The sequence below is a fragment of the Odocoileus virginianus genome, chromosome 14, assembly GCF_023699985.2.
Source record: "Odocoileus virginianus isolate 20LAN1187 ecotype Illinois chromosome 14, Ovbor_1.2, whole genome shotgun sequence".
Taxonomy (NCBI): Eukaryota; Metazoa; Chordata; class Mammalia; order Artiodactyla; family Cervidae; genus Odocoileus; species Odocoileus virginianus.
The window spans coordinates 39369213-39384993 of NC_069687.1; the positions used below are offsets into that span (position 1 = coordinate 39369213).

Consider the following 15781-nt stretch of genomic DNA (forward strand, 5'->3'; position numbering starts at 1 on the left):
ATACACACATATGCCTTTGTCCATCAGTCCTGAGTATATTGAAGTCACACAAAAAAATTTCCAGAAGTAAAATAATGTCTCTGGGTCATCATCCTGCAGAAGTGCAAGTAGCCAAGCTGTATCCAAATTATTGACTCCGCCATGTGAATAACTAAGAGAGAGAGGAAAGGTCTTAGAGTATGCCATCAAAGAGCTTATAATTTCAGATTCGCCCCCAGACGCTAGAGTTCTCACAGGTAAAGGCAGTGTATAGACATCACTATTACTACCATCTAGCCAGAAATTCACACTGTTATCTGAAGATTACCTACTCTGTCATATTGTACAGCCTCTATGGGAGGCAACAAGATGGAGGTGTCAGAATAGCTCACTGCCTCCTCCAATTTTTTGTAGGCTTCTGACTCGTTCCCTCAACCCCACCCCACTCTAGAAGCTCTGTTTTCTCCATTATGATGGTGAGATCCTCACCTGTCCTAACATTCCTGGGGCTACTCGTCTTATTTAACAAACATGCCTGTAGCCTATCAGAAGGTAAGGTCTATGGTCCCCTCTCTGCGTCATTGTGTCCTGGACTGAGCCTCAACTCAGGATAGAAATACAGTCCCTGTTCTTACATCCTGTGTGTCAATTTAATTAGCAAATTCATTCCCATATCTTTTTTCTTCAAAGAACTACATTTCAAACACTGAAAAAATGATGGGGGATATAGTCTAAATATATATATATACACACACATATATATATATATAACGCCATTAAAATAGTTTTGAAATTTGGTATCCTGAATAACATATTCAATGCTAATTTGAGACTTAGAAATTCAAGAAAGATGCTCTTAATCCTGATTTCACTTGATTGTCTCTTCCTTGGGACATGAATTCAAACAGTGCAGTAGAAACAAATACACCATGATCGTTGTATTTATGTTTACTTTCTGTGTAATTTAGTATGATGGCGAAAGACCCTTCTTTTTCCTTATATAGTATGTTCTTTTGGCATTCCTGTTTAGACTAGTGATTTCCCTTAAGACTCACAAATAGTTAATTTTCATTTTTATACAGCTATCCTAAAGTGATTGTCTATTTTCCCAAGATTGAGACTTTTCTTCTCTTGGCAGATATGCATCATATTAAACAGTTCTCCTAGCTTTTTTAAGGCATACAAACACACATTTAACAAGAAGGAATTAAAAACAAAAAGTGTCAAATTAACTGCTTTCATTTCTGCAAACAATTTTCCCACACTACAAAGTCATATAATGTACTATAAAGAGAAAATAGAAAAGATGAAACTACAAGTAATGTTTGAAATGTTTCATTGTTAAACCAGTGACATCTTTTCCATTTTTCCTGCCATAATGGAAAGAAAGGATCATATCCAATTCTAATTTAAAATTTTTGAAAAATATATTAAATTTTGTTTTACCAGTTTTTTATTTGTAACAAATAATCTTACCTCAAGTTTTCTTTCAGTTTTGGAAACAAAGGAGAAACATGAGACCATATTTATAATTTTTCTTCTCCACTCATCCTCCTCTTGTTATCCAATGAACAATTATAACAAAAATACATGGGATAGGAAGAGGACTTAAAATATTATTTTTAATTTGGCTCATGGAAAAGGGCCCTATTGTTATTGGAAGCCTTAGCATCTCAAGTTAAGGAAATGGGATACTCCTCACAGAAATCTAAAGTGGAAGTGTGGAAATGATCTATGAAACCAGTTGAGTGCCTCCTCCACTTCCCTGCTTCCAGTTAGATAGAGTGGGAGATATGGAGTGATCACTAGGTGTTCTGTATGTTGCAGAAGGTTTTAGCAACATCTGGTCCATTTTCATCCCTGCTGCATAGCAGTTTGTTGTTTGGCTGAGAGGGACCCCAACATAAACTTTAGTGAGAGATATTTTAAGTAAGCCTAAGATAACAACAGTACATGAACCGAGAACCCAGAACTTCCAGATGTTCAAGCTGGATTTAGAAAAGGCAGAGGAACCAGAGATCAAATTGCCATCATCTGTTGGATCATCTAAAAAGCAAGAAAATTTCAGAAAAATATCCACTTTTGTTTCATTGACTATGCTAAAGCCTTTGACTGTGTAAATCACAACAAACTATGGAAAATTCTTAAAGAGAATACCAAACCACCTTACCTGCCTCCTGAGAAATCTGTAAGCAAGTCAAGAAGCAACAGTTAGAACCTGACATGGAACAATGGACTGGTTCCAAATTAGGAAAGAAGAAAATCAAGGCTGTATATTGTCACCTTGCTTATTTAACTTATATGCACAGTATGTCGTGCAAGATGCCAGCCTATATAAAGCACAAGCTGGAATCAAGATTGCTAGGAAATATAACAATAGCCTCAGATATGCAGATGACTCCACCCTTATGACAGAAAGTGAAGAAGTACTTAAGAGCCTCTTGATGAAAGTGAAAGAGGAGAGTGAAAAAGTTGGCTTAAAGCTCAGCATTCAGAAAACTAAGATCATGGCATCTGGTCCCATCACTTCATGGAAAATAGATGGGGAAACATTGGAAACACTGAGAGACTTTATTTTTTTGAACTCCAAAATCACTGCAGATGGTGACTGCAGCCATGAAATTAAAAGACACTTGCTCATTGGAAGAAAAGCTATGACCAACCTAGACAGTATATTAAAAAGCAGAGACATTACTTTGCTGACAAAGGTCCATCTAGTCAAAGTTATGGTTTTTCAAGTAGTCACGTATGGATGTGAGAGATGGACCATAAAGAAAGTTGAGTGCTGAAAAATTTAAACTTTCGAACTCTGGTATTGTACAAAACTCCTGAGAGCCCCTTGGTCAGTAAGGAAATTAAACCAGTCAATACTAAAGGAAATCAGTCCTGAATATTCATCGGAAGGACTGATGCTGATGAAGTTCCAATAGTTTGCCCACCTGATGTGACGAATTGACTTACTGGAAAAGACCCTGATGCTAGGAAGGATTGAAGGCAGGAGGAGAAGGGGACAGCAGGGGATGAGATGGTTGGATGGCATCACTGACTCAATGGACATGAGTTTGAGCAAGCTCTGAAAGGAAGCCTGGTGTGTTGAAGTCCGTGCGGTCACATAATCGGACACGACTGAGTGGTTGAACTGAACTGAAGACAAGTGTGTGCAATCATCTGGCTATATTGTCTGATTCAGTGTGGAAATGTAATCTAAGTTGACCCAGAGTGAAGCATGAAGCTATTGCTTGATAGTTAATGTATGGGATGTAATCTCTCCTGCAAGGTGAACAAACAAGAACAAAGTGAGTAGGGAGTCACGTTTACTGCCTGGAGATATTTTGCAAACATCTTAGTTAAAAAAAAAATAATATTTATAGTAAAGGAGAGAAACAGAAGATGTTAGTTCATTGGATCAAGTCTTTTCCCCAAAATGGAAACTTCTTTTTATTTTCCCACCATCAGCTAAGATCCTCTTTTTTTCCTTAATTTCATGTTTTATATTGGCAACCCTGGTTAGCAATGGTGTGATAGTTTCAGGTGAATAGCAAAGGGACTCAGAGCATATATACACATATATCTATTCTCCCCTAAATTCCTCTCCCATCAAAACTGTCACACAACATTGAGCACATTACTTGTGCTATAAAGTAGGACCTTGTTGGTTATCCATTTTTTTTTCCATATGTCCAATTCAAAGTTTATCTATTTAAATGTTGTATTTGCCTCCCACTAACAAATCTTTATTTCAAACTTGTAACAACAAATCTTCCACACTGATATATCTTACTTGCCTAATTAATTCAAAGGAAAAAATAAAAATCATTAGTAAAGAAAAATGTAGGGGTTAATATACCTTTTTAATTTTAAATATTTTTAAGGTTTAAAAATTGCTTAAAGTTTTAAATTTCTAGTAGGAAAACCTTATCTGAATGAATACCCTAATGGCAAACCACTGTAAAATGTTTTCAGCTGCATCTGGGGCAAAGGGGTAGGGATTATCTTCAAAGCACCCAGCTTTCTTCATGAGAAGGTCAGAGGTACACTGGTTTGTATTATTGCAAGATCCATTAGGTGATCTAAGTTGCTTTTCCTCCAGCAGGGTATGTTAGAAGGGCATTATGCCTGACCTCCAAATTTGGCCGACAATTTACTGATGAGATTCATAACCTTTGGGTTGCTCTGATATTCTGACATATTTGCCGGGTTCTGGGCCACATCCTGGAAGGCCACCATAACTCCTGGATCCTGCATGGCTGCAAGGACCTCTGGATCACGAAGAATTTCACTGAGCCCAGGCATTCCCGGCATTCCAGGCATGCCCCCTCCCATTCCAGGCATTCCCCCAGGAAAGCCGCCTGGAGAAGAGCCGCACTGAGAACCTGATTGCCTTCTGGCTTCTTCCTCCTTCTGGGCTCTCTCAGGTTCTTCCCGAGCCTTCTTAACCCTTTCTAGTCTTTCTTTGATCTCACGCTCTTCACGTTTTCGCTCATACTTTCTCCGATGTTCAGCAATTTTCTGGGCCCTTGGTTGGACTTCCTTCAGCATTGCACTAGCATCTTCATCATAATCCAGCTTACAGGCAAGGGCAAGATCATGGGCAGCTTCTTCCCAATGGCCCGGAAGTCTGTGTGCTTTCCCTCGCCACTTGTATGGCTGAGCCGAATCAGGATTTATTTCAATAGCTCTGTCACAGTCTCGGATGGCAGCATTTGGCTTCTGTACTTTGATGAAGACACTGGCTCTCTTGGCATACAGAACCAAACGAGGATTTAGCTTGATGGCATCTGTGAACAAGTCAATGGCTTTCTGTAGCTCACCATCATTCAGGGCATCAGTGGCAGCCACTTTTTTATCATTTGCCTGATCCATCATCTCCTCAGTTATCTCTACATTTTCATCTCCCATTTCTTGAGGTGCATCAGTGTCTGGTTCAATCACACCTTCATTGTCAATTTCTAGATCACTTTCCTCACTTGATGGTTCGTCTGTCTTTATGTTTTCCTCCGCCTTCTTACTATCTGTTTTTTCTTCCTTGGTATTTTCTTCCGATTTAGTTTTGTGAGCAGCAGGTGGTATTTTACACCCCCCATGCTCTCCACCCACTCCCTCAGGAAGCGCATTTCCTCGGTGTGCAGAGCGCTCGGGTCCTGCTTACACATTTTCACAAAGGCTCGAAGCTCACTCACTTTGCGGGGTCCATAGTGCAGCGGTGGCTGGAGGCGGCGGATTCCAGGCCCGGGCGCTACTTCAGCGTGACCGCGTAAAAGGGTGGTTATCCATTTTTAATAAAGCAGTGTGTACATGAAGATCCTCTGTTTTAAAACCAGTTTTTATTGGTGTATAGTTGATTTACAAAACAGGGTTAGTTTCTGCTCAAACTTCAGACTTATTTGAGCCAATAAACTCCATTTTTTTGTTTGTTTAATCTGACTTGTGTTCTGTGTTGTTACTTGAAGATGCATGTATCTTTATTATACAATGGACATAGACTACTGATCCCAGCTAGAAGACACTTTTCCAGAACGGTGGTCTTGACCTATCTTTATCTGTCTGTGGGGTCACCTCACCCTACAGAATTCTTACTTAAGAATCCCTTAACCAGTGAAGAGGTTTTGTAATTTGGTAATATAGCTGATATGATTCAGCTTACCATTTAAATTTTTTTTTGATGTGGACCATTTTAAAATTCTTTATTGAATTTGTTACTGTTTATTGAATTGTTTCTGTTTTATGGTTTGGTTTTTTGGCTGCAAGGCATGTGGGATCTTAGCTTCCTGACTAGGGATCAAACTTGCACCCCTGCACTGGAAGGTAAAGTCTTAGCCACCAGATCATCAGGAAAGTCCTGATTCAGCTTAATTTTAATTTTAATATCTTTGACCTATTTTTCAGACTCTATTTTATTAATTTGTAGAAGCATTATATGTATATGTATTAATATATAAAATGTATAATATGAAATGTATTTAATACACCATATGACTACTATAATATACAATGTAATATATAATATATATGTACATTATAATTATATTATATTATATATATATATAAACTTGGATATAGGCTGCTTTACTTTTTTTCTTGAATAACAATAGTTCCTATTATTGCTATTGTCCAGTTGTATGCCTAGCTTCAATTATTTCAGTAAATATTTTGTCCACTCCCCTATAATTATCAGAAATCTGAAGCATAAGGCTTCCGAAAAATGTTGGGAACAATGAGAATTTCCAGAAAGTGTTTAAATAATCTATTGTACATCCACTCAATAGAATACAATGCTGCTCTATAATGAAAAATGATGCATTTCTATAAATAAGTGGGAACAATTTCTAGGATATGTTTTAAAGTGAGAAACATAAAGGTAAAAAAATACCAAATTAAGTTGTTTTGTAGAAGAAAAAATTATGAAAAAATATAAATATCTCTTATCCTTTGTCCAAAATCTCAGAAAAGATAAGCCACAAATTAATGAAATATGTTGTCCATAGACAGTAAGAATGAGGTGGAAAAAATGAAGGATGGATATAGAATAGAAAGAATAGGACGAGAGACACTTTTTTTTTCCATTTATTTTTATTAGTTGGAGACTAATTACTTTACAATATTGTAGTGGTTTTTGCCATACATTGACATGAATCAGCCATGGATTTACATGTGTTCCCCACCCCGATCCCCGCCTCCCGCCTCCCTCTCCATCCCATCCCTCTAGGTCTTCCCAGTGCACCAGCCCTGAGCACTGAGAGACACTTTTTGTTTGAAATCCTTTTTGTGCAGTATTGAGTTTTAGAAACATGTTATTTATCCACATACTCAAAAAATGTAAAAGAATTAGAGCAAACACAACTATTCAGGTTAGGAGAAAATCTGAAAATGAAAAACTGATGAATGAAATAATCTGTGCTTTAAAAATCATAACCTTCATTTAGATGGGAATTAAGTGAGTGAACTCTAGTGGGTGAACTTGTGATAAAAAATAGGATATTTACCATCACACAGAATCTCTTCACAAAAGTATTTATTAATCACAAAGAGTTATAACAATCTTATGATTCATCCAGCCTGGCATTTCACATGACCAGGTGGTGCTAGTGGTAAAGAATCTGCCTGCCAGTGCAGGAGACATAAGAGACATGGGTTTGATTCCTGGGTTGGGAAGATACCCTGGAGGAGGGCATAGCAATCCACTTTAGTATCTTTTCCTGGAGAATCAGGTGGACAGAGGAGTCTAATGGGCTATATAGTCCATGCGGTTGCAAAGACTCAGCCATGACCGAAGGCAAAATGTGAAGAGGGTGGCAGAAGATAAGATGGTTGGATAGCATCACCGACTCAATGGACATGAGTTTGAGCACTCTGGGAGATAGTGAAGCCTGCTGTGCTGCAGTCCATGGGGTTTCAAAGAGTTAGAAATGACTTAGTGACTGAACAACAACAATATAACAATCTTACTGTGCATAAATCTGGTAGACACCACCTAACCAAGTGGTCAAAGTCACATAGTAATGAGACAATCAATGTGAGGCGCTGCCTGATATCATTCACTAAAAAGAACATGTATCACTTGTGGGATACTCTTGTCCAAAATGCAAATACTGAATCAAATCATAAGAGAACTTCAAAACACACACCCCTAAGAGATAGTCTACATACAGTCTAGTCTGAACTCATCAAACATGTCAGGGAGGTTCAAGAGGGAGAGAATGTATGTGCACATATGGTTGATTCATGTTTATGTTTGATAGAAAACAACAAAATTCTGTAAAGCAATTATCCTTCAATTAAAAAATAAATTAAACATTTTTATTTAAAAAAAATGTCGAGATCGAGTAACATCAAGGAAGATTTTTCCAGGTTAAAGACATGTAAATATTCATGACCTGCAAATGCATTTTGTGATTTTAGATTTCAGATTGAAAGTTGGACCAAGAATTCTTTTACTATAAAGGTGACTAGTAAGATAATCAGTGGAGATGTTAAATAAGGCTAATAGATTAGATAATCATGATGTATCAAGTAACTTCCTATTTTGTCACTGTAGTATCATGTTCAAGAATGTCCTTGTTTTTAAGAAATATACATTGAAGTATTTAGGAATTAAAAAGTCTGCCTCAGGTTTAGGAAATAAGGAATGGTCAGCATCTTTATTTCTACCTTGTTTATTCTCTACCTAAGAAATGGCCTTTGGCTCTACCAGGGATGAAATAGGAGAGGGGAATGATATAAGGGACAAATAATATCTTTTTAAATTGCTACCAGTGTAATCTGCATTCATGCTTTCTGGGTTTAGTGGATTCAAGAGAGAACAGATGCTTTTATCACTTCACTAGAAACCTTCCTCTAGGACCATTTGAGTGTGCTTCTGAAGAAGGGGGCTGTGCATTTTCATCTAGCTGACTAAGTACATTTCTTCTTTCAGTCCCTGAAATTTAGTACTTCAACATGTATGCTGATTTTACATCCCACTTCCTAGGAGTACTATCAAGCAGGGTTTAAAGTCCCTCTATATTCTTCCGTGAAATGAAAGTCCTTGGTTTGTGGTCTCATAAACTATCTTCTGTCTTGTCTTTTATCAATACTGCATAAGATTTCTACTACCTCTCTCTGAAATGTGAGAATAGTTGCCATCTATTTGAGAAATAGAGTATTTCCTGTCATTTCAGTAAACAATTACTTCACAGTCATCAGCAATTGTTCTACATAGTTTTTATGTGAAACACAGATGAAGATAGAGTGTCTAGTGGAGATAAATAACCATATTGTCTCAAATGAGAAGATCTCCGTTTTTAAGGCTGAATAATATTCCATTGTCCTAGCAATCTCTTAATGGATACTTGAACAAATCTTTAAAGAATATTTAATGAATTCAAGTTTTCAGCTGCCCCAGGCACCAAAGTATTAGTCTGCTTGGAGTTTTTACTTGTTTTGTCCCCTCCTTTGTTGTGATAAATTTCATCAGTCATCTTCCCCTCCAGGAATTAATTAAACTTAGGCTCTTTCTCCTTTCTCTTTACACACACACACACACACACACACACACACACATTTATACATATTCCTTGTGAAATCTTGCTAGCAGCAAACAATAGCAGAAGAAAGGCTCTGATAAAGCAATTAACACAAGGGTGTAAATAGCTGACAAAACCTGAAATGTGTTAAGTAGTTGGACATATTGGCATGATAATAAAGGACAGAGCATTTTCCCAAAAGACATAAGTTTTAATGTAGGAATCTAAAAAGAAGGAAAATAAGGACAATTTTGGAGTTAATGTCTGTCTAGGTTATCCTCTAGGTCTGTTCGATCCAACAGATAAATACTGAGCAACAGGAAAATGCCAGGTTTAGAAAATTCAGAGATCTGTATAACCCAGTTCCAGCTTCCAACAACTCATAATCTAATGGCAAAAGCAACTATAACATAATATAATAATTGCTATAATGAGTAGAGAAATATAAAAGACTGGTAAAGAATGGGGAAAAGGAAACTAATCAGCTTTGGAAATTAAAAAAAAAGAAAAAACTTCTGTGACAAGGCAATATTTGTAGAATGAATATCAATTAGCAAATAGAACTAAAGTTGGAGAGCAAGAGAGAAGTAGGATGAGGAAAACTACCTTGCGTTCCTGGGATAAATCCTACTTGCCCATTATGTATTATTATTGGTATATATACACTTTTATAAAATATTCATTTTTATATTGGATTGCTTTTGCTAAAATTTTAAAAGTATCTTTCATGTATGTTCATGAAGGATATTGGCCTGAAGTCTCTTCTCTTATAATATTTCTATCAGGTTTTGAGATCAGAGTGTTACCAGTCTCAAAGTGTTTGCTTCAGTGTTTGTGGTAGACAAACATTTAACCTATTGTGATAGTCTACCTTCAATATCAATACAACACTTCCAGTATCAACTCCAGAGTTGGAGCGAGGATCAAATGCATTAATACTTGTAAAACATTAGAATATCTCTTGACACATAATAAATGCTGCTTGTTTACTAGTATATACATACATTTTTAAATTGTTTGCCTGTCACCAGTAGATTATAAGCTTCAGGAAAGAGGCATTTTCTCTATTTTGCTCAATATTGTATTCTGAATACCTAGAACATTTTGCTGACAAATTTCATTTATTTGTTTATATATTTATTATGTTGACTGCATCAGGCCTTGGTTGTGGCATATGGGGTCTTTGTTGCAGGCTTCTTTCTAGTTATGGTGTATGGGCTTCATAGTTCACTGGTTCAGTAGTTGCAGTGAGCAGGCTTACTTGCCCCAAGGCATGTGAGATCTTAGTTCCCTGACCAGGGATCAAACTCATGTGTCTTGCATTGGAAGATGGACTCTTAATCACTGGACCACCAGACAAGTCCCTTTGTTGACTAATTATAATCAGCATTTTAGTTTCAAAGATATTGATTGAGCTCAAATGCTTAGGGAACAATCTGGTTTATAATTCTTCTCTTGAAATTCTTACTATCACTTGGCTCATAGTGATCCAGTGAAAATGAACTTAGTTCAACCTACAATCTAAGAAACTGGTTGTCAGGAAAGCTTAAAGCTGTAGATAAACTTTGAAAGGAGAAAAAATCCTTTGTGTTGGCATGCTTGTTTTTCCTTAGATTTAGCTTCCCTTGCCTGTAGATATAGAGCTTAAAAATGAGTATATGCCTTTAGCAATGGCTCTGTTTTGTCTACTTCTTCAGTTTTTCTAATATAGGATAGAGGATCCTTGCATTATCATGTGAACAACCTAGGAGACCCAATTTCTAGTTGATTTTAAAGCATTAATATTCCTTATCCTCACTCCTTTCACCCCCTGCCTTCCCTTCAGCCTGCCAGTCAATATAGTAAGTGTTATCTGTAATAAACCTTGCAAGGATTCAAGAACTAGACTAACTTCTGGAAAGTGCTGTAGTTCATACCTTAGACTGACCAAAATATGAAATTGACACTCTAGTATATAAGGTAGTTTCAGTATAATTTTAATAACAAAAAATCATTCAAGCAATACCTCATAACTTGTAAAAGTAACCTACTTATTCTTTACTAGGCTTCTCTGATAGCTCAGATGGTAAAGAGTCCGCCTGCAAGTCAGGAGACCATGGCTCAATTCCTGGGTAGGGAAGGTGGACACAAAGCCAAGTGATTGAGTTATCATTGTTATTATTGATATCAGTGAATTATTGATACTCATTGATAACTCAATATCATTGAGTAATCATTATCAAGTCTCTTCAGTATTCCAATTCTAAAAAAAGCAGCAGTGAAAATAGTCCACAGCAACTCTAATTTACTTTCTAAATGAAGGAAATGTTTTGCCTATGTTCTCCTCTAGGAGTTTTATAGTTTCTGGTCTTACATTTAGATCTTTAATCCATTTTGAGTTTATTTTTGTGTATGGTGTTAGAAGATGTTCTAGTTTCATTGTTTTACAAGTGGTTGACCAGTTTTCCCAGCACCACTTGTTAAAGAGGTTGTCTTTTTTGCCCTTGTATATCCTTGCCTCCTTTGTCAAAGATAAGGTGTCCATAGGTTCGTGGATTTATCTCTGGGCTTTCTATTCTGTTCCATTGATCTACATTTCTGTCTTTGTGCCAGTACCATACTGTCTTGATGACTGTGGCTTTGAATCAGTTCTAATGAGATGGATGAAACTGGAGCCCATTATACAGAGTGAAGTAAGCCAGAAAGATAAAGACCAATACAGTATACTAACACATATATATGGAATTTAAAAAGATGGTAACGATAACCCTATATGCAAAACAGAAAAAGAGACACAGATGTACAGAACAGATTTTTGGACTCTGTGGGAGAAGGCAAGGGTGGGATGTTCTGAGAGAATAGCACTGAAACAAGTATACTATCAAGGGTGAAACAGATCACCAGCCCAGGTTGGATGCATGAGACAAGTGCTCAGGGCTAGTACACTGGGAAGACCCAGAGGGATGGAATGGGGAGGTAGGTGGGAGGGGGGGACCGGGATGGGGAATACATGTAAGTCCATGGCTGATTCATGTCAGTGTATGGCAAAAACCACTTCAATATTGTAAAGTTATTAGCCTCCAACTAATAAAAATAAATGAAAAAAATAAAATAAATGAAGGAAATGGTAAGTCATAATCTTGGACATCCTTGCAGTTCAACCATTATTTATTTTTGAGTGCTTTGGGGTCCAAATACAGTTAACTGATAGGAGAATGTTAGCACATACAACTTTACTTTTTTTTTTTATTACAACTTTACTTTTAATCCTTCAACTTGTGCTTCTTCTTTCACTCCTCATATTTTAAAACTATTGTGCATAGGTAATAAGGAGAGTATGTTTGACCATACACAATGACATCTCCAAGGAGATCAAGCAAGTGAATTTAGCACTCATCCAAAATTAAACTTTTATCATAGAGCTACAATGCATCTGTGTGAATATGCATGTTACCACACTTTAAATCAATTTTCATTACCAAATATTATTTAAGCAATGATTATTTTTCATCACTCATCTCTCAGAATCCATAAACTAATATTGAGATTATGGCCCATGACCTTCTGGTAACTTACTTTCTGTTCTGCCAGCATCCTGCATTTAGAACATCAGTCTCATTCATGCCACCTTCCTAAGCCAAGATTTCCATTAGGTCAAGATTAATGTAACTAATGAGCATTCCGTGCCTGTGTATAAACCCCACTCCCCAACCCCAGCTCATCATTTGTACTCCCCCTTTGTGATCTGTCATTATGACACAGTCACCTTTGAGATAATGGATGTTGAGCCAAGTTTAGAAATCCTGTCACAGGCTTGATTCTCCTTTTTCTCCTCCACCTCACTTCATCAGCCACCACGCTCTAGCGTTTATACTGTGACTTTTGATTAAAATAATAAATTCTCCTTTAAGAGCTCAGGATAAGATAAAGCATTTATTTAAATGTTACAAGCTTTGACCTTAATTTACCTGGTTTCCTGGTTATTTTCAAATCCTTCCTGCATATAGTAGGACATGCTAATGAAAAAAACTACTGTACTCCCGAAATAAGTCTGACTAGTTGGGAAGTTTGCAAAATTAATTGCAAGAAATTTTCCCCAAAATTACTTGTCCTAGAAATGATCAGGAATTTAGTGACATAAATGCACAGTTTTGAATTTTAAGCCATCGAGAGTGTAAAGCTACCACATCCATTTCTTTAGTACATGTGGGCATACAATCCACTTTAGAAAGCAGTAAACTAGGCAGTGGCTGTACATAGTTGAATTAATTGTATGATTTGATCTGATAAAGAGTAAGTGCTTCCTGAAAATGACATGTAAAGTATGGGAGCGAAATCATACAAACTAGCTTGCAAACATATAACACATTTATTCCTGGAAATAAACAATCTTAGACCTTGGCTTTTTCTCACTCTTCCTTCAAAATGCCCTCCATCTCTTTAGGTGTTAAAAGGTTAATATAGAAATTATGTCTGCTTTCTTCAAAATGAACGAATCCAGATGAAGCAAATAATTATCTTGAAATCTTCCTAGAAACTCTTCATTTCTAGTCTTGTTATTTCCCTTGAAGAACTCAGGTGCTGAAATGATAGAAGATGAAATGAGAGGGGAAGAGCACAGTGGCCTTGTTGATCCTTATGCAACTCTCCCCATTTCCACTTGCTTTCTGCCTCACTATAAAAGCAGCTGGAATGGGAACTTGTCTGAAAGGCTTATCTGTGGATAACTTAAGTATGGAGGACATTCAATAATTAACCTAAAGCATCATTTCCATTAAGTATCTATTCCTGCAGGTGCTTATCATTCTACTAAATCCCAAACCTTTTCACTTTTCTTCTTTTCCACTTACCTAAAATCCTGATGTGAATCAAGTGTCAGAAAATTACAATTCAACACTTAAACCTATGCTGTATTGTATAGTAACCTAATTAATTCTTAGTTAAATGTATCATTGTTCTGAGTCTATTAAAGCTCATTGAGAGGAGGTTATACTGTCAATAGTACTGAGATAGTGTAGGTAATTAATAAATGCATGTATTCAATTGATTGAACAATAAGGAGTAAAAGATATAATTTCTGTTTTCCCTTTTTAGGTCTTTACAAGTACTACTTTACTTTTATGAAGTAAAATACTTGTGTCAGGAATTCACAGTGAAAAACCAGAAGAAAACAGAAATGTAGTGGATTTCTTTTCAGGCTCTAGAGCACTGAAACAGCATAAGAGTAGAAAGGAAAAAAAATGGTGGTGGGAAGCAAATCAAGTTATCCTGCTGTCTCTTAAGGTCGTAAAATATCTTCTATGGTTTTGCTTGTATATTACACCTATCAATTTAAATATTGCTCTCATTTTTGGAGTGGAAAGCAGTGAAATGAAAAATCCCTGACTTCAAATATTCCTTTAAGCCACTGAGTATAAGAGCAAATTACTGAGTTTAGGATGTCAACATTATAACATTTTCAACTCAAATGTGTAAATTTAAGTCTCATCAAACTATCTGCTAGGCCTCTGGCCAGACTTTCTTAGTGTCATCCATTTGCAGATCAATTAAGTTAACTGCTCAGAATAACTTATGAACATTCAGCAGCTCTTTAATGAATGCCCAGGCATAAATATTCCTTTAAACTATTTTCAGACACTACCCCATCAATATTACTGTAATATTAGAAAGTCTTCTCTTTAACCTAAAAATATCAGACTATCAGGTGCACAGATCATGTATATTTTCATTTGGAAAATGAGAGGATATAACCATTAAAAATTTCCCTTCTGTCTTTTATGATTTAAGAATTGTTTGTATGTCAATGTAGATGTTAATTAGTTCTATGTATATAATTTCACACTGGTTTGATTTTCCCAAGGATTTTTTTTGGCCCCTAATTTCTACATGGATGTAAAATTATAGATTATATCTGATAAAAGATTGATAATGCCCCTCTAAACTATTTTGCCTGGTTAAAGCAGGTTTCTCCTAGTTTACCCTTCTAATAGTTCACAGGGCTCACAGGGTTGCCTTGAGAGATTAGCCAAGCACACTTGCTAATGTTTTAGAAAGCAAATTTTCTGTCAATCCAGGAATGAGACTCAAAATTCATTAGACTTTTCTATGACTACATGAAATGCTGAACCACACAAGAATCATAGTTATATACCTCCACCTGCTATCACACTGTTCTGATTAAGAGGTATTTCTGCCATTCTATCATTTTTGTCTTTGCTTTCTCCCCTAAATTCCTTTATTCAGTTTGCACATGTATTATCATGAATACGTTTTTCTCCCTCAGACAATATTCTATTAAATATTTTTCAGTTTTATATCTCAGTGTCAGGAAACCAGTCCATGATCTAAAATCTTCATATGTGTATATATACGATGTATATTGCTTGAGTAATTGGTCTTCTATTTGTAAAGACAGTTCTGGTTTTTGACATTTATTCTTCTTTGGTGGGAGGGTCCTAGTGAAAGGTTCTTCTTTGGTGGGAGGGTCCTAGTGAAGGGTTCTTTATATGTCCAGATTCAGGCAATGAAGAAGGGTAGGAGACTGAGATGGGACAGCCTGTACCTTCTTTTTTTTTTTTTTTCATTTACTTGTATTAGTTGGAGGCTAATTACTTTACAATATTGTAGTGGTTTTTGCCATAGATTGACATGAATCAGCTATGGATTTGCATGTATTCCCCATCCCAATCCCCCCTCCCGCCTCCCTCCCCACCCCATCCCTCTTCTTTATCTTCAATCTCATTCTTTTCTTCCTCTTGCAAACTCCTGTGATTTCAGTATCACCTGTAAGTTTTCAAAACATAGATTTATCAGCTATTTCC

The 15781-nt window shown here is 36.5% G+C and overlaps 1 protein-coding gene across 1 annotated transcript; it reads right to left on the reverse strand.

Annotated features, from left to right (window-relative positions):
• Positions 1-4080: 4080 nt before the first annotated feature.
• LOC110128403 (hsc70-interacting protein-like) lies at positions 4081-15157 on the reverse strand. The gene is given in 3 exon segments (XM_070476411.1): positions 4081-5052; positions 5055-5218; positions 15112-15157. Coding segments are annotated over 3 exon segments (1173 nt in total). The 3' UTR covers positions 4081-4089.
• Between the last annotated feature and the right edge of the window lie 624 nt (positions 15158-15781).